Below are 26,856 nucleotides of genomic sequence, written 5' to 3' on the forward strand. Positions count from 1 at the left end.
TTTTGGGAAGAACAGTGAATATGTAAGGGTGAGTAGACTGCAGAAAACTTAAAGACAGGGCAGTTTCCCAAATCAAACTAGAAAACTCCAAATAAATTTTGTTGAATCCAGAAGCTGTCAGAGTCACTGCAAGGTAATCCACATTTAAATTTAAATACTACTTCTCAAATGGGACTACCCTTTTTTGGCATTATTCATCACAGATAGGCTAGTGAGGTGGGACAAAGTAATTATTGCTTGGCTTTCTCAATACCAAGAGAAAGGTGCTAGGATGAGACCTTGTCTGACCTCAAAGTTGGTAATGTACCTGAAAACTACATAGGAAGAGAACAAAAGAAGATTGTTCATTCATTAGCATGTACTCAAATGTTAGACCAATCTATAGAGTTGTGTGTTAATGCCCCAATTTATCGATCTTCTCACAGATTTTTTTAGTGTTCATACAGAGTAATTAAAAATCAAATAATTTTCCAATTTTGCATATTTTGCTAAAAGCTGGATGTTTCACCTAAGTTCCTTGAATATATAAAATAGTACACAGATAAATAAGAACCTATTGTGCAATAAGAGCAAATGGAGACAGATGGTTTCAAAATTAAGGCACCAACTCCAGAATCAAGAGATCAAAGCTTCTGTTGTGACTCAGTCCAATTTACTTGCTCTTTGACCAGGAGAAAATCCTGTTTGTGGAATCATGAAACTTTCTTTGCATACTCCAAAGGATATGTTGACTGCTGTCTAAGTACCTGTGCTCAAGTACTGCTGTTCAGTGGCTTGAATTACTTATATGTATTCATTTCAAGTAATAGGAGAATCTGAGAATATATAAATATTAACTTGGTTCCCCCAGATAAACATTTTAGGAAAAATAACATATGGAATGTAATCCTGAGTGAATATGAATGCCATATGAATAGTCATATGCCTCTCTATAAGTGGTGTATCTTCTGTACTTCAAAGTAAAATTATGTCATTAATTTCTTCTTTTTGTGTAGCTTGTTCTTTTAAAATTATATTTAAATCAAAGCAAACCCTATGTAGATGCATCAATACAGATCATCTATCTAAAACGGGGGAATACGCTTTTAATTTGGGGAAGGGCTATAGTTATGTATGTTTCTTATTTTTCAAGCTGATAAAATGGGGATATATAATGAATCCAGATTCTGTTACACAATTGAAGTTACAATTCAGCAAAACCAAAATATCTATGATAAAGTGTTTTCAACCTGAGGCTTTTTCACCTACTTCTAAGCATGCTAGGTTTGACAAGATCCATGTTTATCCAGCGTGATCCTATCTATCTTCATCTAACAGCAATGTGCTGTAACTAATGATCGTTTCCTTTCACAGTTCAATCACACAGGACAAGGAAGTATTTGCAGCCAAGCCATAATGTTGATTACTGATGGAGCTGTGGACACATATGATACAATATTTGCAAAATATAATTGGCCAGACAGAAAAGTAAGTATGTTCTCACCTGTATTTGATGGAAAACCCAAAGCTTCATACCCAATATAAACTGTATGCCTATTGAAAAGTCAGTAACAATCCTTCTAATGATCTAAAAATGATTTGGGATAACTGGATGTTTCACTAATGACAAAAATGATTCTTATGTGATATTGCTCGAGGACAGAGATGGCCTTTTACTGTAGTAATGAACCTAGGATAATAAGTTATTAAGGAAATATTTCCCTCCAGGGTACATTTTTGACCATTATATGATGCTTCCCCTGTGAGACATCATTAAACATGTAAAAAACTTTTCTTTCTCCCAAAATATTCATTAATAATTCAATGCTTTTTGAAGCTAAAGAGGGGTATGTACTGTGGACAGTGAACAGTTTACTGTGACTGGAGAAGGAACAGATGTAGTACTCAGTTTTTTAACAAAATCTCACCAACTCTACCCCTCACTCTGCCAAATAAAGAAATTAAAAATACTATTTGGTTCTATCAATCTGTATAAAGAAATTTACCCAGAATTAAATTACCTTGTTATATAACACATGGATGTTATACAGTAATGCAGAAATCCCTTGAATTTTCCTGATGAGAAAGCTCTAGTAGGCCTCATGTTTGGATGTGAAATAATTTCCTTCTCTACTTTTTATCTTCCGCTAAAGAAAGTTTTGGGACTATTTTAGGAAGTTTTTGTAGTTTGAGATACCTGCCATGTTATATGCCTGTGGAAGCAACAACCACGCTCTTCAAAGTGCAATTTGAAGTAATTGATTAATATGAGTGTGCTGCATGGGGTTTCAGTATTCTGTGGGAAAAAAGTAGTAGCTTTGATTTGTATTTGTTAGACATGTTTCTCTCTTTTATAAAATTACATTTGTTTTTTATTCTCCCTTTTCTTGTTTACCCGAACTAAACCTCATCTATTAGCAATCAGTGAGCCAGAGAAAATGGGTAATTGATGATTTTTTTTACTGATCTTCTGAAAATGTTATGTCAATTACTGTCATTTCGTGTATTAAAATTGACATACAACTATTCAACTTTTTGTTAAGAGTTTTTTATTCAGAGAATGTAGAGTAATAACTAATTGCAATCAGAAGATCTATTTTTCTCTTCAGATACCTTGCTCAGTCCTTTTATGTAACTTCATTCTCTAAAAGAAGAAAGTTCATACTTTTTGTGATTTTACCAGGACATGCCAGGAAGTCTGTCATCTTTAAAAAAATGCAAGGATACATGAGTATTTGCGCATATCCTGAGGAGACCTGTAATACTTCTCATATGAATTGATGCTAGTCCTTGTGTAGTGGAAGGGATGAAGAAGTTCGATATTTAATGAATGCATTAAGATGTAGAACTAGGTATTATGAAAGAAGTTCCATTGCATGTCAGCTTTTGTCCGTTTTGGTATTTATTGTATCGTTGGGTCACATCTCAATTGGCAATGGCAATATTGCTGAAATATTTGTTTCCCCTCTGTGACATACAAGAAGTACCTCCTTGAAGTGTGGTGATCAGCTATTTACAAGTTGGATGAGAGTATGTGACCTTTGATCTTTGTCTCCCTACTTTTCTTTAGGGCTTTTCACTGAGATTATTTGTTGTTGCTATTTACGTGAGAATATCACCTGCCTTTTCTTATTCTGTGTTTACTGTTGAAGATGAGTCATTCCTCAGGGGTAAACCTTTTATTGATTTTTCTGTTGATTAATTAGACATATGGAAAGTTACGGCTTTATAAAATACATTTGTCTATTGAAATTACTGAATAATTCTGGAAACAGTAACATACTTGAACTGTAGCTTGTTTTTCAGATATTTAAATATTCAAAATGGAATCTTTTTTTATCAGACAGGTCATATGATACGTTTTTCTTTCTAAGTAGATTAGTTTAGCTCCTTAATATCATATGGCTTAAGTTTTTTATCAGCTGACTGTGCTCATATAAATGCCTGGTAGTAATATAGTCTCAATATCTGTCTTAAATCCATCTTTGTATTCACACTTATTTCTGAATGTTTTCTGAGAGAAACAAGACAACTATAATCTGATTGTGAAATTATTATGTTAGTAGCTGCTTCTTCAGATCACAAATGTTTATAAACAACAGACAAAATTTTTTCCTTTTTTTTTGAGTAGTTCCCAGATGTTTGCATACACTTTTATCTCTATAGAAATAGTCTGAGCGCTGTTAATTTCAGCTATAGGCTTCCATATTTACTCTTAATACTTTAGTCAATTAATTCTTGTAGTGGTTCAAGATTTCAATGATCAGATGATGTATGAAGAATTTTCATTAAGCAATATATAAATTTAAACAACATAAATAGAGGATATGAGGAATATGACTAAATCTAAGATAATCTAAATTATCTTTGGAATTTCAATCAGTATTTCTGGCACCTTCTCCCTCCCACTAATTTTATCTCCTTTCCAGTTTTGATATGATTGAGTGACTTTGTAGGCTAGCACTAGCTCTGTTTTATGAAAACATAACTCATTTTGTTCCATTGGAAAGGAGGCTTAAAAATGTAAAAAAAAAAAAAATATCTTGTGGCCAGTCTTTCCTCTCTTATTCAATGGGATATTATCTGATTTAAGTTGTTAAGTCCTCAAATGTTCCATGAGAACATTTGGCTTTATCTAGCAAACACTGATGTCTAAGGAGATGTACAGAATCTCTCAGAAGTATGTGCCTCTGATGTCTTATGTTTTCCTATACTATAAAGCTAGTTCCTCTCTTTAAGTGTGGGAAGAGACCACGGGGAAACTCTATCATATGAAATCAGTAAGGAAAGCATTCTCTGAAACAGTCAGCTAAGTATTTTCATAAAACCATGTGCTATATGTCTTTCATGTGCAAATCAACAGCTATATCTGAGATAACAATACTTAGCGCAGCTGTTGCAATAAGCATCAGGACAGGTTTCCCTTTGGTTATACCTCTGCAAAGGCCTAGGATGAAGAATCCTAACTTGTTTAGCAAGGACACAGTGTTTAGGAAGTAGCTTTTACTTAGTGTGCAATATTCTACCCAACTCTTATAAAATATTTAATGTATTATACAGTCTTCTAAATTTTATATTCAAAAATATGTAGAAAAAAATCAAATCAGTTTGTCCTCTTTTCAGCCTGAAATGTTTCAGTATGAAAAACATGAAAGATTTCCATATGTATGCTTTAATGCATTAGAGCTTTCAATGTTGTTAGATTTGTTATTCTAGAAAAGAATTATTGAAAATGCAATATCCTACATATTTGCAGTGTCAGTGTGCCTAAAAATTATGCATGCAGTGCCATTCAAGATCCTCTGCTTTTGCATTACACCATCTTTATTCTCTCCAAAGCCATTTTTTATATTTATAAATCACACGTTTGAACTGCTTAGTGGTTTTTTTCTCGTATTTTTTTTTCTCTATTCATCTGTACGTTGCCTTGCCATCTTTCTTATCATTTATGTTTTTCCTGCCATTTTGATACTGTGGTGGACAGTGGTGGACAAAGGAATAGCTCTAATTGAGATGAGTTCTTAAGTTTTGGTTTACCTCAATTACCCTGTCAGCAATTACCTATTTCAATTATGTTTTATCTAATGTTAGATAATATTAAATATATCATCATTAGTTGCAGCAGAAACATCTTGTTTTCTTATAGAAAGGAACAAATTCTTCATATAACTGTTAAGGCTTTGCCAGTTTGTTGGTGTCAATCTCTAAAAATGGAGAGTGAAAACACACTATCACCATGTAAATAACAATTCACAATTTCTTCTTTTTTTCCAAGCCATCTATATCTTTGCAAAAAATAGTCCTTTTAAAAAAGATACTTGTGTAAACAGGGATAAGAGCACTTTATTACATATAATTGTAGATGTATTCTGCCTGACAACTGATCAAAAAGCTGCTTTTTTCTGATAATGTATTAAATAAAAATTGTGTTGCAATAATTTTGAAATGGAAGAACTTGGCTTCAATTAAATCCCCCAAATAGCTTAAATTAAGTAATTGAGTTTTTTGGGGGGACATCAGCCTTATTTTGTGTGTAAGCTAGAGAATTATGACCATCAAAAGACTGTTTAAAATTATCTGGTGGACTGTTTCCTTGAAAGAAGGAACACCTTCATTCTACTGTTTATTTTATGAGTCCCTATCTCCGCACCAAAAAACCCCACTTTCCCATGTTTTCTTCATATATTCTGCTACTTAAAATGTAAATCTAGTGGATGCTATTTTTATAACATACTATGTTTTATTTGTATGACTAAGGCTTTAAGTTAATGTCTATTTCCTTTTTTTATGAGTCCATAAATGCGATCTTGTACCTTAAAGAGGTAGTTTCTCATGCATTATAAATGAGTTTATGCTATGTACATAATTTTTCTCATTCATGAAACTTACATTCAGTATTTTCAAGTTTCGGTAATTCACTTATGACAGCTCTGCCACATGAAGTACCAAAAAGAGAACAATTAATCTGCAAGAATAAATCAATCTACACTGTCATATAAAAGCCCAGGTTTTCACCATGTAGCAGAAATAAGTATTTAAAAAGATTAGTACCAAGAAAGTGTTTGTTTACAATTATAACTATGATATAGTTGCGATGCTTTTTTTAGTTGTGTTTTTTGGTTTTTTGTTTTTTTTTTTTTTTACATGTTCTATTTCACGAGAAAGCCTTTAAGTCTCAAAATACCATTTTGATGTCAGTTGGAACAAAGAATGTCATGCTCTTACTGTATATTATTGCTTCTACTATTATAACCAAATGCACTATTAGAAACCAAGCAAAATACTGCACTTACATATTTCACTAGGTACCTTATTCTAATTTAAAAGCATGAAAAGATGTTGTTGTTGTGGGGTGGGGAGGGGTAGACAAATGGATACAACTACAGGAAAAGACAGTCCTTCAGGTTTGCTCCCAGAAAGTAGTACCACTAATTGCCTCTTCTTAAATAACACAGTCCTACCTCCTTGCTATTGGAAAATTCCAGGAAGGTAACTCATCAGAAATTCCAGGAAGGTTAACCTTGTGAATGTTGCTGAAATGGTATAGCACATCTAAAAATGAAATTACAATGTGATCAAAGATATTGTCAGAGCTTCAAGCCCTGTCATGCTCTCCGTTGAAAGCCATTTTAGTCACTAATTGAAAATTAATAAACTTGGAACAGAAAGTATCTACTTAGATAATATTTAACATATTTTGACATTTTAAATATAGCAAGACTGTTCTCAGTATGTTGTGCCATTGCAAAGGAAAATAATGTAGTAAATCCTTTTGTATAAATGTATGAGGGAACACTTTAAAACCCTAGTGACTCACCAGCAACTCCATGAAGTCTCATGATTCTTTTTCTCTACTGGCTAAAATGACCAACTGCCTGCATATTTTGCAGCATGGGTCTTTTTCTCTCCTCCTTTTTCCCATTGTTTTTATGTGGCTATCAAGTTCTATACTTCAATAAAGCCCCTCTCCTCATTGTTTTGGAGAAGCCCAAAAGCATTTCATCCATGACCATGATTCAGGGCAGAGTCTAAAATCCCATTGAGATCAAGGGGAAATAGGTATATAATTGAAGCATATAACCAAATATTTTTGTGAAATTTCAGTTTGAATAGAGTCTTCTAGTATTCCTTTTTCAGAGGGCTTGATGCAGCACTCACAAGTGGTCAAGGAAGATGCCATCTTTGTGAGCCGTTGTGACTTGCAACATCCAGAAATGAATGTTCTGCTCCCTTAGCCTGAGAGCTCTTCACTTGGTGATATTGTACCACGTGCAAAATCTGGAAAAGAAAGCAAAAGAATCATTGAATCAATTGAACTATATCCTTCCCTTTGGGTTTGTCCTTTGATCCTGAAAAGCATTTGCTTTCATAATTATCTTAAATAGCTATATGGTATGGCAGATATATGCAAAACCAGAAGCAATAATCCCTCACTGCTTAGTGAAGTGAAATGGAAACCAAAAACCCACCTAAAATTTCCTCATTTTCTAGAATCAAATCCAGCTAGACAAGCCAGAAGTATCTCCTGAATTTTGTCTCTGTTGATAAGAAGGAAGGATGAATTGTAGTCTAGAATTAATGTTTTGCTTTTTTTTATTTATTTTTTTTTTTTAAATCTGGGTTAAAAGTACCACCACATTCAATTATCTTACTCATTATTCTGCAGCCTTTTGCTTACTGGGCAAGTAACAGAGAATAGAACGTCATCTGTCTGTCTCCTACTATTCTGAGGGCTATGGGGAGAGTTCATTTTGTATGGGAGAGAAATTATTTTCTTTCTGCTTATGAACCATTACAACAAGGTAGGGATTTAAGGTGGTTTCTGTCAGTGCTAAGACTTCATGTAGGGTGAATATAAAGAATACCTGCAATAACATCTGTATTCCTATCGCTGAATGATTGTGATGCAGAAAGACCTAACAGCTAATGCTGCCTATGTCTGAATAGAACTGTTGAAATGTCAAGATAAATAGTTCCATGACTTTAAAGTATTTATACCTGCTTTTGCATCTGCTTTGTATGAAAAATTTCACAGTCTGGAAGGTCTCTGGGTCTATATACAATACTTAAAATTTTAACCGAATCCAGAGATTAGCACCTCAAAATTTGCTGGATTTAGATTTGATTTCATAATAATATATTTGCTGACAATAATAATCAGTTGATAACTCCCTAGCTATGTGGGACTTTAATGCATAATTTTACAGGATCAATATTTTTGTACATTTAATAATATACAGCATTATGCTGTCCTAAATACTTAAGAAAATATTTAGTCATTACTGGTGACTATGGGTCACTTGGTCACTAAAGACCTTTAATTCAATCTGCTCATTTATATTAGAGATCTGTGAAATAAATATTCACCTTTAATAATTCTGCATTTTATCTTTTTTACTAAAAATTTATTTAGTGAGTTTAAAGATGACCAACAATCTATTGGCTTCATAATATATATACAGACACACACACATATATATATTTATATATATAAAATTCCCCAAACATTTAGATTCTACCATAGGACAGGAAAGAATGCTTTCCGTACCCTCCTTTAACAAAGGAAGATGAAAACATGACACGTTTTCATTTCCTTTGTCTGAAAACTATCCTAAAGACAAACATGAAATCAAGTGGATGCTGTGAAAATAGGCTACAAGAAAATGGGTAGCTGCATTGTGGCATTGCATTGGTGACAAAACATCTTTTTCTTCATGTCTGCTATCCACAAGATTACAAACCTTTCTGCAGATTTTTAACCAAGTCTCTGTAGCTTAGGAACCTGCTGATGTTGGCAACATGGAACATTAGTACAGCAAATTGAATGTCTCATGTACAATGTTGTCTGGGTGTTATTAAATTGAATTTTTTTCTAAAGAGACTGAAGTACTTTAGAGGCGGATCTTATTACTGCTACACAAGCCGTATGCTTTATTACTGGTTATCTCAAGAACAAAAGAAGGTCCAGACACTTTATAGGCCTTTCAAGCTATGACATAACTTACATTAATTAGCTATCTTTTTAGGCGCCCCTGCAGTATGATGAAAGATAGAGTATGAGATCAAACAAAAGTTCTTGATTTGGGGATAAAGGGAAACAACTCCTCACAGAAATGTTGTAGTCCTAGTTTCCTGCCCCATCTGCAATTTTTGGGGGGAAGAAAAAAAGGTTTTAAAAAAGATTATTCTCTTCTGCATTATTACTTCTTCCTTTTAAAAAGAAAAAAAAAGCAGGTAGGTTTCTGTTTCAGTGAATACCTTTTTTTTTTCTTTTGTCAGAACTACCAGAATGTTGTCTATGAATTGGTCACTACTGTTTCTACTTGTATTCTTTAATATGACACTCAAAGTAGTTAAGAATTCTTTTCTAGGTCAATGTCAATTTAATTTGCCATGAAGAAACTCTTTCTGCAATGCTTAAAACCAAAAACTTGGAGATGTTTTTTGTGAAGATAAGGGTAATTGAATCTTATCCTCAGGGTGTATGTGGATTGCCAGAGGAAGGATTACTGCCTCTCATATACAGAGTTATATATATGGTTGGCTAGAATCATAGAGTGGCTAATGCTTTCTAAATGTTTTAAGAATTTTAGTTGGGAAGGTCATTTATACAGAATGTAAATGTATATCCAAAATGCCATTACCCTGTTAATGTTTGTCGTGCAATCAGAAATAGATGCAAAAGTAAATTAACTATGAGTCATACAGAGTACCTTATAAACAATGGGCAGTCAAAATGGAGAATAATCCACAATCTGAAATAGATTGTCCAAAGTACTTTTGGGGAACTCATGAGTATTAGTAACACAAAAGTCATTACTTTTGCTTGTAAAAAAGAAGTTAATTTTTATGTAGTGTATATAGACATAAAGAGTTCCAAAATTTAAGATAAAATATGTGTACAAAAAATGTGCCTAGATGACTACAAGTAATCACTATTTGCGTCTGGCATAAACTCCATATCACTGAAATATGTGGCCGAAAGCCATTATTAATAAGAGACCAAAGTACTGTAAGTAAATATCATAATAAGAACCTGATATCTTATGGATTCTGTTTACTAATCAGCAAAATGAATATAATAAAGCCTGACCTGATATTTGAAGTGCTGTAAGGTCTTAATTTTTTAAAAATTTATTTTTGTGGAGTTGTTATACCAGAAGCAAAACAGTTAAAGTAGGCATAGTAATTGCACAAATATGCCCATTTCATTCTGTGGACTATGTCTATTCTTGAGGTGGGTTTTTTTTGTGAAGAATTATGTCATCCACTTAAGGAAATAGTGAGATCATTTATTTCTTGAAGTTCAGCATGATAAAAACTGTGTTTTAGTTTGTGTGGTTTAAACTGAATACTGCAATTATACTAAAAGTCAGGATACCGTTCATAGTCTGCTTGGTTTTAATTACTTCTCTTTATAATGTATGTATCTTCTTACTTAAACATGACAGGCAGAAAAGAGATGTTGAAGGCTGTCAGAGCTGTTCTATTTTAGATGAGTATCTACAGTCTCTGTAAAATATCAAGAATGTATACTGTTAATTGTGAGTAACCCACCAACAAAAAGGTGACCATAGCTGCGTATATGAAACCCATTTGGTTGCATTTGACAATAAAGCGATAACACAGTATTCCAATCAATTAATTTGGATTAATAATATATATATAAAAAAAAAGTACAGGTAGTAAAAAACCTGAAGACCTGATGATGTTGGACTGAATGTCTTCCTAAATTACCTGTTTAAAGTTTGGCTTCTGGAGGTAGATTAAATTAACTGATCTATATTAAAGGTTACATTACACAGGAGAGCCTTGGTGAAAAATAAGTTGATGAAAGAGACAAAACTAGGGTTATGCTGTCATCTCTGCTTCCTTCTCCTATAGCCTGAAATAAGAAGGATGTAATAGATCTGCAAGCCTGCTTGCTTTATAGGTACTTTCTGTTCTGTAGAGCACAAGATAAGAAATGAAAACTTTTCTCTGATTCTATAGACAGGGAAGAGTGAAAACTTTGTATGTATTTTGGTGTAAGTTTTAAAAAGCTGTCCTTATGATGTTTTAGGTCTCTGTTACAGTTTTTAGAATATACTGCAATAAAATTTCAATTTTTTTTTTTTTTTTTTTAAATGCAAGATTAAGCTTGAATCAGTAGTGGACAAGTATTAATAGGATTAAAGATATTTTTATGACTAACAAGAATGTTCACAGTTACATGTGGTAATACAAGTAGAGGAGACAGTGCAATGGTGAGGCTTAAATAGGAAAATGGGTCATTGCACCTTTTCCTAACCAATAGGTCAGATTCATCGCTAGTCCAATGAGGTATGGCAATTCCAGTAGCCTGTACATAATTGGCAAGTACCCTGGAAAACTATAGACCAGCACAAAGAATAACTGTTTTCAGACATTTTCATCTGAGTACTGAACTATATTTTTACCTAGTTTGTATGATCCGTTCTTAGTTCATTCCAGTATCACTTTTCCTTTAATGACATCTTCATATACTTCTATTTTATGTAACTCTCACTGAATTACAATAAGCCATAGTGTGTTGATTCATTATATACTGAGGCTTTAAGTTAACTTCTGTTGGATATTTACATTAAGAAGGTTGGTAAATTGCATGTTTAAATATCAAATCTCAAGAGATGTTTGGAAAGCGAACGTTACAAAGGGAGGAAGTTAAATGTTTGGTATCGTATTCTCTTGCTGGCATCCCATTACATGTAGTAAATGGTATTTCTTGCTCATTTTGCTCTGAGGGGCCAAATTCTGCTGGTTTAGAAGTATAACAGACATTGTTTATATGAAATTATTATTCATATGTGCCATTTTCCCAGAGTACGTCTGTTATCCTTCGTGGTGTCTGGCTATAGAACAATCCTGCAATACATGCACATATATCAAGACAGTACAGAAGATTCATTACATGCAAGGGATCGTATATGTGTAGTTTAGTATTAATTTCAGCAAAGTGCTTACATATGTGAATTATTACATCTCTGCTAACCAAAGAAATAGAGTCAGGCATACATTAAAGTGCTTTACTGAATTAAGAACTAAACAAGTTATCCAAACAATCCCATCTTTAGAACTCTGTTGTGGGTCTGCTGATTCTTTCCAAGTGGTTGAATCTTTAACTGTGTTACTGGTTCTGCATTTTATAGAATACCCATTTAGAGCACACTGTTTGTTTATCTCACTGTATTTATACTTACTTTTTCTAAACCGGCATAACAGCATTAACTACATTCTGAGACTTCTGAAAAACATGGCAGTCTCTGTAGACTTAACTTTTGTGTTCTGTTCCCATGTGCAGACATCTGCTGCAAAACGATAAAAACCTATTCTTCTCTATGAGGTTCTAAATGCCATCATCTCATAATCCTCTCTACTACCCTTACCGTAATTGTCTCTGTGCAGAATGGACAGAATGAGATTTGCACATCTGAATAAATATGTTCTGTTTCTGTGGGATAACACTTGTGCGCTGACTTCTGGTAAGATTTAAGCTCAGTCACAGAGGTTTCCCCTTATGAGTTCTTGAAACCTTTTTGCTGGATTTTAACACTGAAGCTGAGTTTAGTGCATTGTTAGAAAAAAAAAAAAATTCCTTATTCTGCCATCTTATGTTATTAGACTTTCATATCTTGAAAAACATGTAGGATTTTGAATCATCCAGGACTCATTATTGAAGAAGGCTTTAAAATCCATTGTAGTAGTAAAGTGTGTATCCCAATGGCTGTTGTTCAGCATGTCATTATGAAAATAGAAGCAGCTGTAAATATTTACTTATAAAACATTTTGAAATTTGTGTTATATTGAGGTTCATAAAATAGAACACCTACAAAGCATATGGAACAAGAGACACTTGGAACAGGCCTTTTTTTGAGGAAGAGATATCAGAAGCATACTTTTGTTTAACCCAATCATTTTGTGTATTTTTATGTATGTATATATAGAGAGAGAATGAGAGAGAAATCTACTTGGATACAAAATAGGAATTTGTTTTTTAATTCTGGCTTTTCTGGACAATTCAAGACAGAAGCCACTTAGGGCTTGTTTTTGTGGAAAATTGTGTGTCTTGCAAATTGTACAGTCAACTTCCATATCTCTTACACTTCAATAGGATCTGGAAATATTCAGCAACTTCTGGTAACATTTTTATGTTCACCAGCTATTTTGAAAATAAATAGAAACAGGTTATCCTCGTTTGAGGAAAAACATTGCCACAAACACCCTCAGAAATACGACTACGCTCTTTTGTCAAGAAGCCTAAAGGAAAATTTTGAAGTGTGCATGAATGGAGACAACGGACGTATCTGCTAGGCAAGCTGCTGGGCATTCCTATTGGTAAGAACAAAATATGATGGTATTGTGAAATATAGTAGTTATTCCAAGAATTTTCTATCACATGGTTCTGTTTTTCAGCCTCTGATGAAGGAGAATGTTTCATTTTTTAATAATGTCCAAAGTCGTATCAGTTATGGTCTGTCTCTATGGTTTTTAGTTGAGTTAATAATACAAGATATTAGTAAAACCATGAAGAATATTTCCTAACTATAAAGATGAAAGATAGAATAATAGTGGTCTTTCAATTAATCATTTATATTTCAGTCACTTTGGAACAGTCTAAATCTTTAACTCTTACTAAAGAAATATGCAATTTCAAAAAATAAACTGAACTATATATTCAGTATGTCAGGTAGAAAGCTGTGAGCAGGTTTTCAACTCCTGTTCTCGTAGACTTTTTCTTCCCCAAATAATAAAAAAAACTCGTGCAAAAAAGGAATAGGTGCAACATATTGTAAATTATGGAAGACCATGTGAAAGTTAACTTCTGTTATTTTCTAGATCCATGTGCCTAGTGGACTTTCCAAGAGTGAAAAATCATGCCCAGAATTACAAGAAAAAGGGATAACGGAAAGAATAGCAGAGGGAAGAAGTAAGAGCAAGTAAATAAAGTGGGAATCAAAAGGGGATTTCTCAGACTGTCTTACACCTTTCTTTGTGGGAAAAAGTCTTCTGTGGTATTGCATGGAAGGCTGGCTACAGAGAGCAGTGGATTACCAGTATGTGCAAGCCTGGAAGAAGAGTGTTGCCAACCTGTGGACTGGTGTTGCCACTGAATATGGTTTCCAACAAACTGATTATAAAATTTGGGGCTGCAGCTGACCTCCCCTTCCAATGTGCCTTACGCTCCCAGATATATGAAGTACTCATCATATAATGCTGGGTTAGAGGTTAGTTGCAGCATGTCACTTATGCAAGATTCCAGTCTGCCTCTTTTGAGGTGCCTACTTTCCCCAGCTTTTGCAGTATCTACAAACATCTACCAGCCTGAAAATTACTGTTTCAATTGCCCTGCAGTAGGTGTGCAGTTGTTTTCAATTCTTTTTACAAATGAAGGGAAAAATCCCTAGGCAGTTCATCTACTCTATTAACTTAATCTCCAAGAGTGAAATTAACTGAGTATACATTTATTAGTTTTGCTCTCACTGTGAAAAAGAAATGGCTGAATTTTCCATAAAATGAGAGTTTTGTCTAAATACAAAAATATTTGTGATAGAGGTGGGTGAAAACTGTAAACATTTGCTTTGGCTAAGTTTACATCACATTTAGGGGGTGAGTTTTTGTCAAATATTCATGCTATCAAGTTTTATAGGCACAAAAAAAATCATGGAAGATAAATTTCATCCTGTGTGCAAAAATGCCTGTGGTTAGATTATCTTTCTATCCATCCATTTCTTGTCACTTGTAATTGAAAAAGAGTCCCTCATCAGTTACCAGTTTGTGGGAGCACCATTGGTGTGGCAGTTTTGCAGTTGTAATGCTGGCAATTTTGAGTGGGGACCATGGAATGTGGCTAGGGAGTATGCATAGTCTGAGGTTCCCATTATTTTCTTGTGTTGAATTTGAGGCTGATCCCATGGCTTATATTGTATTGAAAAGGCACAATCAGCCCACCATTCAGAAATTAATATGGATTTTTACTGACACCAAGTTATTTTCCCCTCATTCCCCCACTACTTTTGTTCCTATGCTACAGTGTCAGTACCACTTGCATTTGTTCTGTGCAGTGCTGGGAACATAACCAGTGGCAGCATCATGCCATTGTGTGACAGGTAGGGATTAATGAGGATCTAAAAATCTCTCTTCATAGCTGTGATGGGGACTACTCATCAGAGGAGTTCAGACTTTTTTAATACAGTATTTCTGTCTCTGCTGGGTCTATATCTGGGACATCCAGTATCCTATCTGGGTTTACCTTGTTTTAACAGAAAATCTGTGCTCTCAGCCATGCTGTCCCTGGAAGTCTGGCATGTGGGCAGCACACGCTGCCTGAGATTTGATCAGTATAACAATGCTGTCATGTTCTTCTCTACTAGAAGAATTTCTTTAGAAAATAGCTCTACTTAAGAGACCAATGGGAGTTTCCTTCTCTCTGTCTCCTACACAGCAGGGAATATTTGCCAACACAAAGGTACCTGTTAGTTGCCTTGTGAAATAAGTTTTACTTTTCTTAGCTAGAGGTAGTTTATGGCACTTTCTTGTGTGTTATTCAGTACAATCCTGTCAAAATGGGAGTTATCTCCTATTCTGGGACTATCTCCCTGACTCATCATGGATTTCATGATGAGTAGTACCCACAATATCTATATAGCAAATGGAACTGTTTAGAATTAAAAAAAAAATGGGTGGCAGAACTTAGTCCATAAAAAGCATAATGGAAACATAGCAGTATCACTTACTAATGATTTTAACAACCAATGATATCAGTATGATTCTAATAACTATGATAGTATTTTTTTAAACATTTTGATTCATTTAAGCAACCAAACCCAAATTTGTGCAAAATATTCAAATGTGTACACAAACAGCATGAGAAAATTGTGAGTACAGAGATTTTAGTACCATATCTGATAATACTGAATTTCTGCCTAAAAATTATCTGGCTGACTAAGTACATTTTGACATATGGCACCCCATTTTGAAACAAACTGTTTTATTTAGGCTGACCTAAATTCTCCTTAAAAGGTCATGTATGGAAACTAGCGATGAGCCAAACATCTGAGGATGCCTTTGTGGTATGTCATGTTTGTGCAATTTCAGCCAGAAAAATGCACTTGGCTCTACATTTGTGTGCAGCAAGAGTGACATCTAATAAGCTATTAGATCAATATAATTGGTGGGGTTTTCCCTATGGTTATAACAGTGTTATATACAATACTCAGTTGTATTCAGAGGTGAAACTCGAAACGAAGTCTTTGGCTGTGCTCTGCTTGCATTAGCAATAGGAAATAATAAACATAATTTTCAAAATCTTACTTTGGTTCATAATAAAATCCTCACATACCTTCCCCATGTTAGCAGACACGACTAGACTGAGGCCAGCCCATTTTTGGTCACACAGCAGCAAGGATGTAGGGAATGTCTCTTCCCCCCACCCCGCTTCACAGCCTCTCACAAAGGTTGCTCAGAATGGTGTCTCTTCTCCCAGGCAAGGAGATGACAGTCATTAATCATTGCCAACCAGCCAGAACAAACTTAGCTGACAAATACTGAACCTTTAAGGGAATTAGAAAATTCCTTTCTTAAAAATGTGAATCCCTCCATCAGTCTCCTCAATCCATCTAGGGAACTCTGGTAATTATTGTGCCACTCTACGCCAGTGCAACTTTTAGATATGGTCTTCTGTGCCAGATATTCACTTCCAAAACTACAAAGTATTACCTTTAAGACTAACTGCTTAGCAGGGGTGGACAGGATCTCCACGTGATGTAAACCACCAGGGACTCTCAGGAAAAGGAGAGGAATACGGCAGGCAAGTGCTCATATTGTGTAAATAACCATAACTGCTTTTGCTGGGGAGGAGGGAGGGGTGGAAAGTAGAACTTGACCTCAGCCTCTAAGGGATGGTAATGTTGCCATCTTGCATGCATTTTTAAAATTCATTTTGTTGTTCTGTTTTATTTCTGAGAGGGTTTTCCTGGTAGATGTTAATGGTAGAAGGTGGCAATATGGTTTTGCTTTGAACTATATTAGTGTGGAGACAAGAGGAGGAAAATGGCAGATGGGCTTCACATCCTGATGAGGTTAAGATCTTTTACTGCATTCATACAAGCCTAATATAATTAGCCCTTTTTGTGTAAATTCTGCACAAGATTGATACAACAACTGCTCCATCTCTAATTTTACAGGTGCATGGTACTCCAGAATATCCTGGGAAGGAGAATGGTTGACTATAAATTTTGGAGGAGTTTCATGGGAATTGTTCCTTCTCTGCTGCAAGGGGCACTGGAAAGCTTTGGTATCTCTGAAGCTAAGTGCTCACTAGTGTTCCCTCTGGGAAGCCATGACCCTAAAATAGGGCTGAACTTCAGTGTAAAACTGAGTTGAAAATGAAAAGGATGATTCTTTAATTTTCATTTCACCTTGTGGAGAAGAGTCTCGATTAAGGTTATTTTTAGCTTTTAAAAACAAACCATTTTTTTTTACTTATAAGGCAAATTGGTAATTTTCTCGCATTGGCACTGAACTGTTCATGCCATATTATCTGTCCAAGAGACATGTATGATACAGTGTATCAGTCAAGAAGCATTTTGAAAAGGCATATTCTCTATTAAATCACTACAAATGAACAGAAAGTCGAGTCGGAAGAAAATTTAAAAACTATTTCAGCATTCAACATTTCTGTGGTCTGTATTTTTTATATTAAGATCACTTTTTATAGGATACACCTTTCAACAGATAGTAAATTGTGAAGTAACACACAGATTTGCAGAAAACAATCTAGATAACTTTCCAACATTTAGTGAGAAATAGATGAGTAAATGTCTGATTTAGTTATGGTTTAGTTTGCTGCTTTTTAAATATCGGAACATTTAATAGCCATGAGGGTATAGTAATGTAAAGCAATCCATATAGGTATATTAAAAACACTACTAATGAACTATTTTTTTTTCTACTAATGCATGGATTTAGCCTTTCCAAAAGAAAGTGGCTCAACAAAACATGTGTCTCTTCCTCCTTTCTCCAGAGCAACTTATTAATGGATTCTTGAGTGGCAAAAGAACCTGGTGTTCATTCCCACATTAATACTTAATCAAGTGCTAACAGCACTAGAGTATCTACAAGACCCAGAACTACTGGAGCTGGGTCAGTACAAAGTGTACTTGCCCTCCAAGTGAGACTGGTTTATTAAATTAGAAGCATAGGCAAGATTACCGTGCCATCATAAGCAGATATCTTTGTACTTTTAATTTGCTTAATTTTGCTGATATTTTAAGAGTAAAAAGTGCTGTGCAGGTTTAATTGTCTGTGTATGGCTGCTCAGATTTTGATATAGTTCCCACTAGGGAAGTTTCTTTCAAGGCATAGCTTCTTGTAAGAAGTTTTCTGAAACAACATTTTGAAATTAAATTTTTAAAAATTGATCATTATTGTGCATGTATGTCTCTAAATTTTGGAAGAGGTACATGAAAAAATTAATGAGATTTCAGTAAGGAACTTTTGTACATTTCGTTCTGTAAACTGTGTAAATTTATAGTTAGAAGTTTATATTTATCCTATAATGTGTTAATTGAATGTAAACATAATTTGTTACATTCTTTCTGAAAGCACAGAAGAAACGACTATGGTTGCAGATTTGGACTCAGTTTTAAATTGTGCTATGCAAACTTTGTGTGAGTTTTTCTTGTTTTGGTTTGTGTTGTTTTGTTTGTTGTTGTTGTTTGGGTTTTTTTTGTTGTTTGGTTGGTTTGGTTTTTAACTATCTGAAGAACCGGTGACTGATAGAAACAGAGAATCCGAAGGGCTGGGCTGTAAAGGATAGTTTGATCTGTGTGATCTTGTAGCTTGATGCAACTGCCACCGTGTTCCTGACTGCAGCACGCACTTGCCAAGAGAAAGCTATGCCATTTCTAGTAGTTATCCAGCAACTTTTGCATAAGGTCACTCAGTGACAATGCCAGAAAAAGCACCTCTAGTGTCTGTAGTCCAACCTTAACCACAGCCTCTGAACCATTTTGAATGCTGGCAACCAAAACTGTGAACAGTGCTAGCAAAACCGTACGTGCAGCCTTACTAGCATCTTTGGGGCCACGCTAGAAGCCATTTGTCAATGTAGTATTAAATTATTCCTGTGTCGCTGAAGAGCTGTTTATATGCTCTCAATGTGGATGAAGTAGCTGATGTATTCTGTTCCAATAATGCATATACTTCATGGCAGACACAAATAAGCAGTTATAGCGTTTCGTTGACGGTTGTTTGTCATCACAAAGAGTTGTAGTATTTTAGGAACGTTGTACTGCATTAATTATCAAAGTAGGCAAGATCCATGATACAAGTAAACATGTAAGAAAATCTGGACTGCCTAACAAAATGTAGAACTTAAGAAAATCTAGAATATTCTGAAATTGGGGAGGGAATTGTCTCCCTGCAAGATAACTTGAGACTTAATTTTTCTTATCCTGTGATTTATCAGTCTGGATCATAATCTCTAATTAAATAGAATCTGAGATGCTAATATTTTAATGTGTTTAGCAATTCCATTGCATTTCACCTGTCTGCACTGTACAAATTTCAGAAAAATGAAAGAAATTATTTTATGTAAACATGTCATTGGCTAATCTGTTACTTTTTTTCCTACAACTGCTGCAGTCTGTGCTGCTTGTATGATTTCTCTGTGGTGGTACTGGCACAAGCTGTTAATAAATTAGGCCCAGAGCCTCTTGATGGCAGTGTATTTCCTTCTTGAGTTCATAGGCCTTACAGAACATTTATGTCTCATTACAGCCAGTACAGCAGTTTATGCCCTAATAAATCAGAGGAGCTTTGCAGAGATGATCTTGACAGTAATGAATCTTTCTGTTGGCATTTCCACTTCACAGACGCAAATAATGAAGCAAAACTGCCCCATCTGGCCACTCAGTAAGAGTCAAATCACAGTGGGAAGCTGTTTTCTCAAGCATGACAAAGGTCATTGTGTGCAGCAGGAGTGAGCGATAGCAGGTTGTGCTGTGAGTGACAGTGTAGAATGAAGCCATTTGTGAGCTTTTATCATTATAATTACATTTATTAGCTGTGCTGCCAAGGTTCCACCCCCCCCCCGCCCTTCTACCAAGTCTGTGTGCTCTTGCATCAAAAGCTACCTTAACTGATTTCTACAGATTATTTGGAGAGCTGTTTGTTAGTTATTGCACAGAAATTGATTTCATCAGCTCAATCAGCCGTTGAAGTAGTATTATTAAGGTCTCTCTCAGTAATTTTTTAGAAAAATCATTTCTGCAAATTTACTGCCTTGAAAAGGCAAAAACTGGCAAAAGATGCTGTATACTAGTTATAAGCAAATAGATAAAATGGGTTCACTCTGCTTTAGAAACATACGGCAGAAATACAGGATACATCACCTGAGATTGGCCAGTGGGTCCGCTGAGCCTGCTGTCTAGCCTTTGGCAGTATGTGAGCAGGTGATCTTTCCACCTGTTCTAAAATCTTCAGTTCTTAAGTCTGACTTTGTTGTTATAGTATTCACTTGTTAATAAAGTCCTTGCAGCACAGAACTTGGATACACACCAAGTATCCTTGGAGATTTTTCCAGGGCCCTTCGCAGAGCACCTTCCACATTCTGGACTTCTGCAGCAATGCATTCAACAGTACCACAGCATCTCTATTTTAAAGCATATTTCTTCCATTTTGATATGTTCCTGCTTGGTATCACTGTTGTGTCTGATTTCTTTCTTTTGTAGGATAAGGTGCTTTCTCCTGGCTTAGTTTGAGATTTCTACAGTGCATCAAACAATAGAATTTAAAAGAGGTTTTCTTCTGTTAGGGAGGAGTTCAGGGCTGCTTTAATTTATTAATTTTATTTTATATTTTTTTCACCTATTTCGTGCCCTCTTCCTTCCTTTTCAGTAGTATGCTAGTCCTGCAAAAGGGGTATGGTAGGAAAAGGTTGTTACAGCGTAGAAACCCTGGCTAGCTAACGTTCCTACCAGCGCCACCAAGTGACATCAAGTTGAAGTCACCCAAATCTCCATGGCTCATGGCCCTTTGCCTTTTGTTTTTCCACACAACCTATTTTCAGTGTCTGTAGCTGCATACATTCACTAGTCTGCCTTGGCTTTTTTTCTAATTCTGAAATGCTATTGTTTCTATAGGCATAACTCAGCAGGAAAGTGGAAAGCTATGAGAGGAGAAAGCAAGTAAGTTAATGTTAATTTAAATGTGGCAAGCTTTGTACTAAGTCTCCCTTCACCTACAAGTTTGTATTGTAAAGTACAGGTGTACTTTACAGGCTGTATATTTAAGGATCATTCATCCATCTCAGGAATGCAGGTATTCATTCTGCATCAATGACACAACAGATTTTTTTTAGGGGGAAGTCTAAAAACTATTTTTTCCGGTTGATATTTTACAAGGGTTATGTCGCACATTCTCAATTGCATTGAGTATGCAATTGCCAGAGTACAAATCTGTCCAGAATATGGACACAGTAACATGCTTGTGGGAAGTACCAAGTGTTCTGTAATAACCACAGATAAGTAGGGACTCAGTTTTATTTTTCTAACCTTTATAATTTTACATAATTATATTATTATTAACAACCAGAAAGCTCCATGCTTATGCTATGAAATTTGTACTCCTAAATTATATTTTTACCCTTACAAAAGTTATTTGTATCTTTTATTATCTGTGGTATTCCTTTTTTTTTTTTCCTCCGAATTGCAATCATGGAAAAGTACATAATGAAAACTATATTTGATCCTAAAATAGGAATGTCAAGGTCTAGAAGAAACAGCTTGGGTTAAATGCTGCTCAAATTAAAAAATTCTTCTAGGCTTACTGGACTGAGTTCCCTGCTGGAGCCACTAAAGGAAGGGAGAAGGACAAAGAGTGATTTGTCAATAAAGGCAGGGATAGCTATAGGGAAGGGAAAGGAGCCAGAAGGAGTAGTGCTGAGTAAGATGAAGTGTGGGAATGGTGAGAAGGAGCAGTCAGTGAGGATCTGGCTGCAAAAACGTGGTCGGAAGAATTGGCAATTACATGTACTTTGATATTCCCTCCACACACTTTTGCAGTCTATGTAATCCTGTGACAAATGCAGTTTTGCTATGAAATACCAGAACGCTTTAAAATGCTTGTGTGTCACAGGAAGAGGGCAAGAGAGAGAAGAGACAGCTTTATTCTAGAGTCTTAGCTGTGGCACAGGACTGTTAGGTGAAAGTGTCTAAATGATTCTAGGAAACAGGCAGTGTGGTGTGCTGCAGAGGAAAGCAGCGATTCCTTGCTGGTCCTGACAAATCTGATGTGAGGAATATCTGATGTTTGGTTAAGAGTAAAACCTACTAGCCAGACCTTCTAGTGGTTTTTTTTTGTCCTGTCAGGAGTACCACTGTACTCTGTTCCAGTCTATCACTGATAGCCATGGGCTGCCACTAAAGCTTGAGAGAAAAGTGGTGAGTAGGAGTCATCCTTTTTTTCTCAGTAAGTGACCAGCAGAAGCCCCAAATGTGACATTAACTGTCATTTTTTCCTATTAAAAGAAACACTTATAGCTTTTTTAAATTTGGTTAGCATTGGGATATCACTCCTTTTTTAAAACTAAGTTATCACTCATCTGGCTGTTAATATTAATTGTATTGTTAATAGGTCACAGTTTTATGCCTTACCAAAAACAGTGAAGAAGTTGTAATGGTGTTGAGGCAGTAATGTGCACACATGAATTTTACTGAATGGGGAAGCAAAATATAATAGTTAAAATGTAGGCTGGACCAAGGAGACTCATTATTTCTATGACTGCTTTTGCTATGGATATCTCTCAGCTTAGTACTCACTCTTATCAATAGCCTAGTCAGCAACAAAATCATAGGCCATCTCAGCAGTAGTTGAACCAGACTGGCTGAAGAAGCTAAATGCCACCAAAAGGCCATGTTCCTTAAAGAATTATTCTATGTGGAAAGATGAGAAACAACTAAAAAAAAAAAAAAAAAAGAAATCAAATCCATCACAGTACTAAAAGATATGAGAGAGAGACTGTGAAGACCCTGAATGCTAGCTAATTGCTCAGTGTAGAAAGCTTGTAACAAAATAGTTTAATGCAGAAAATTGTAAAATTTGGCTGTAAAACGCCCCTGGAGCTTCCTTATGTACAACTGCAAGCCTCTTGCTGATTGTTCTTTTTGAACAAATGCTGTTCTTTTTGAACAAATGCTATTCCAGTGGGCTATTTTGATGAAGAAAAGAAAAAATTAAATTACTGAACTGAAAATATAACCCAGGAAATGTTAATGCTGAAGAATATTAATAATTAAGTAGAAGGAAGAAGTACATTTCAACGAGATTGAGGTGCGGGTGGATGACATCTATGAAAAGTAACATCTAAGAATGAGGAGGTTAGGTGTATATTTACAGTTCTGAGAGGAAATGATAAATTTTATTACAGAACAAAATGAAACTTTGAAAGAAAAAATATTTTTATTCAACTGAGAATAAAGGTAGATGTGAATGAACCTGATGAGTGGAAGTGTTATGTACAGCAGTTGCTGTAATACTTTTGTTACATGTGGTAAAACTCCTGCTCCAGATGGGGAATAAGTAATCTCTCTTGTAAAAGATGAGCTGGTGTCCAAGAAAATAATAGGGGTGGCACAGTTAGTGTTATAGACTGAATAAGGTGCTGCACCAGTGATAGTGTTAGAGATCTTGCTCCCTTCCACCTTTAGTTGCAAACTTTTCTTTGCCTTTGTCATCTCTGTCCTGCACTCTGTTCACTGATTTCCCTCTCATCCCATTCTGCCCCTGCACTGAACTCCTCAATGCTTAAAATTCTTTTCTTCTTGCTGCTTTCTGTTGGAATATTGTTTCTACCTAGCACAACTGCACACCGATTCCTAATATCTTTTTTTTTTTTTTTTTTCCTTCTCCTATCTCAGTTGCTACTGTCTCTATTTGGGAAGTCCTTTCTGATTCAGTTCATAACCAAAATTCCCTCTTCTTTCTGTTCTGCCTAAAAACCAAAAAAAAAAATCTGCTTTTTCAAAGATCTCCAACAATCATATTTGTATTCAAATTTATTCCAAAGCGAAGTAATTTTTTTCCAGGACAGAAGGAAAATTAAGTGCTGAAGTTCTCCTTTAGTAGCAGCATACAAATTTTCCCAATTTACACAAGCAGTGAAAAGCTTCAGGAAACCTTCTTGCTCTTTAAGAAGAATCAAATGTACAAATCCTAGGCTATTTGAATGCTTTTTGTGTTTTATCCTTTTTTTTTTTCTTTCCATGCAAGAACACTGACAAGTTGAAAGATTATACCTTTCAAGTGCTGTCTTGACAGATATTTATCTGTGGGTTTTATTTTGTCTGTCTTGTGATGGGAGTCACTACAAACTTTCACTAGCTTTGTGCCAGCATCTGTGAAATGCAGGGAAGGAAAAATGCTCTTACAGTTCTTCTGTCATGGCAACAGTTTTGACTGCTGATATACAAGCTACCTTTCATAGTGCAGTATCACTTGAGTCTGCTTTTTTTACATTCATGTGTTTTTATACATTGAGTGATAATGTGCTGGCCTTGTGAAATGTATAGAATTGGTGGTGCTTATTTCATCAGCTGTGAAATAAGCTGTTTATGAAGTTTCTATGTAATTCAGTTATTCTTTTTCTTAGTTCTTTCAGTTACAAAGTTGAAAGGAAGGATCAAAGAAAGTAAGTAAAATTAGTATTGTGTCAATTCTTTTGGCTTATATCTTTTCTGGCTTTCACCAAAGTATTGCCATTTGTTGACTCCAATTCTGAGAGAGAAATGCATTTTTTTTTAATTTTGAAAAATTATGCACTGGTGCCTTAGCAAAAAAGCATATTGTTAATTATAGCTCTTAAATGTTAGTGTCCCAAAAAGTATTTTAAATCAAAGCAGTTCTCCTTTTTATCCTTTTCCTTGTCACATATTGTATCTTATAGTTAGCATAGTTTAACTCAGCTGATCTTTTTCCTAGAATTCACTGCTCTGGGATCAGAGGTGAACATATTTTGCTTTCTCTGGTATGATGTAGCAAGAATAAATCTGAGCTCTGCAGGTTTTGCAGTTTTAAGTCTGCACTTTCTATGCTTAGAAGTTTTGCCAACACACCTATGTCTGTCTCAGATGTCATAAAGATCTCTTTAGCTACCACTTCATTAGCAGCTTAAACCAATCTAAGACTATGGTGCCACTATAACATGTGGTACCACCTGCAGTCACATTCACTGTAATGCGGTCGGTACCATTGTATGGTCATATCATCTCCGTTTTACTGTCATTAGTGTTTTGTGTGCCTACTACAGTAAAAAAAAGTTGTACTCAGGCCGATCAGATGAAAGGTGAAGCAAAAGGTGAATGAAACTACACGGTTGATGGCAAGAACGTAAGAGCATAGCACCACGGTTTGAAGTTGTGTTAAGCTTATTTTGATATCCTTCTGGCTGAGGTTTCATGAGACAACTGAGCCAATTTAGAACTGTCAATGGTGTGCGGGGCTTGAGAGAGCAGGGAAGGAGCAAGGTGGTGCTGGGGAAGGAGAGAGCAGGCTGTGGGCAAGCGGGGGGTAGCTGTGCCCCAGGGGCTGTGTGCTAGCAGCCAGAGCAGATTGGTGGCACTGCAGCCCCGTGGTGGCCTGTTCGAGCCCCAGCATTCTCCATCCCAAAGGAGTCTGGGCTCAGGAAGGAGCAGAGAGGGCCAGGGCCAGGGCCAGTGGAGGGAAGTGGGCTCGATCCCCATTCCCACCCCTGTCTTGTCTGCATATTCTGTCTGGCTCTAGCAGCACAGGGGAAGCTGTGACCAGCTGCAAGTGCCCCGGGACCGGGGCAAGCAGTGACACCAGCAGGGAGTGCTGACATGACAAGCAGGAGGTGGCAGCTGCCTGTGCACCCTAATGCAGATATTTCTTCTGCTGCTGCTGAAGGGACATCCCCTCCTTTCCCTTCCTCCCGCTCCTCCTTCAAGTGTGTGCTTCTGAGCTGGCTCTGGCAGCTCAGAGAGCAAGTTCAGATGAGGGAGCAGGCTGATAATTAACCTAGCAAAAAGAAGCGAGTACTGCAGAGCTGAACTTATCTCACTGAGGGGGTCAGAGGAGAGCCAGACTCAGAGGATAGCAGCCAGGTTGTTGGACTGGCTTACTCCTCGTTGAGAAACTAGGCTGAACTAATGGATTCAGGTCAGCAGAATTTCTAGGGTAGATGCTACAAAAATGGGGGAAAAAAGGGTGGGGGGAGCCCTGGTCATTGCAAAGATTTTTTTTGTTCAGTAGCAAAACCTACTGTACATTCTGTTAGAACTACTGCCATATGTTCTACTAGTCACAGTAATATTTTTCCTGGTTAAAAGCTGTACTGCTCTTTGGAAAGTTTTTGTTGATATATAGGCAAGTCCCTTTCTAATGCAGAGATAAATATATATATTCCACTCAGTATTAAAAAAAAAAAAAGTTTAAGGGAAACTTTCTGAGAATTTTTGTTTTAAAACAATACTTGAAGCAGGAAAGATATTAATTTAGAAAAAGAAGGCAGCAAAAAAAAAAAAAAAAAAGAGGTTGGGGACAGCATGCTTTAGGTTGTGTAATAAACCAAAATGCTTTCAGTATAAATAACTTGATTCATTACCATGTATTTTTCATGTTTGCTTCCTTCTGTGTTGATTACTTATATTATTTTTAGTTTCTTGAATAAAGTACATGTGTGAGGAAATATACAGCTTGGCAACACAGAAACAAGAAAATGAAAGCCATGTCATTCTATGGTGCTATTAGTTGGGTGAAGATTCTTCTAGTGGAAGTGATATCGATTCTAACTTGATCTTGCTCTCACTTGACTTAAGTTACATTTCTTTGCAGTCACATTTG

General features: G+C 35.7%; 1 protein-coding gene across 5 annotated transcripts in view; it reads left to right on the forward strand.

Annotated features, from left to right (window-relative positions):
- The window catches only part of CACNA2D3 (calcium voltage-gated channel auxiliary subunit alpha2delta 3), a 478,462-nt gene that overhangs the window by 241,060 nt on the left and 210,546 nt on the right, over positions 1-26,856 (forward strand). For all 5 annotated transcript variants that reach the window (XR_008233512.1, XR_008233513.1, XM_052777209.1 and 2 more), the window contains one exon: positions 1,354-1,467. Coding sequence is in view for 3 of the 5 variants with exons in the window: in XM_052777209.1 (XP_052633169.1) it covers positions 1,354-1,467 (114 nt within the window). In the remaining 2 variants the exon portion in view is untranslated. The remainder of the gene's footprint in view (positions 1-1,353; positions 1,468-26,856) is intronic.

This window comes from Harpia harpyja, chromosome Z (assembly GCF_026419915.1).
Source record: "Harpia harpyja isolate bHarHar1 chromosome Z, bHarHar1 primary haplotype, whole genome shotgun sequence".
Classification (NCBI taxonomy): domain Eukaryota; kingdom Metazoa; phylum Chordata; class Aves; order Accipitriformes; family Accipitridae; genus Harpia; species Harpia harpyja.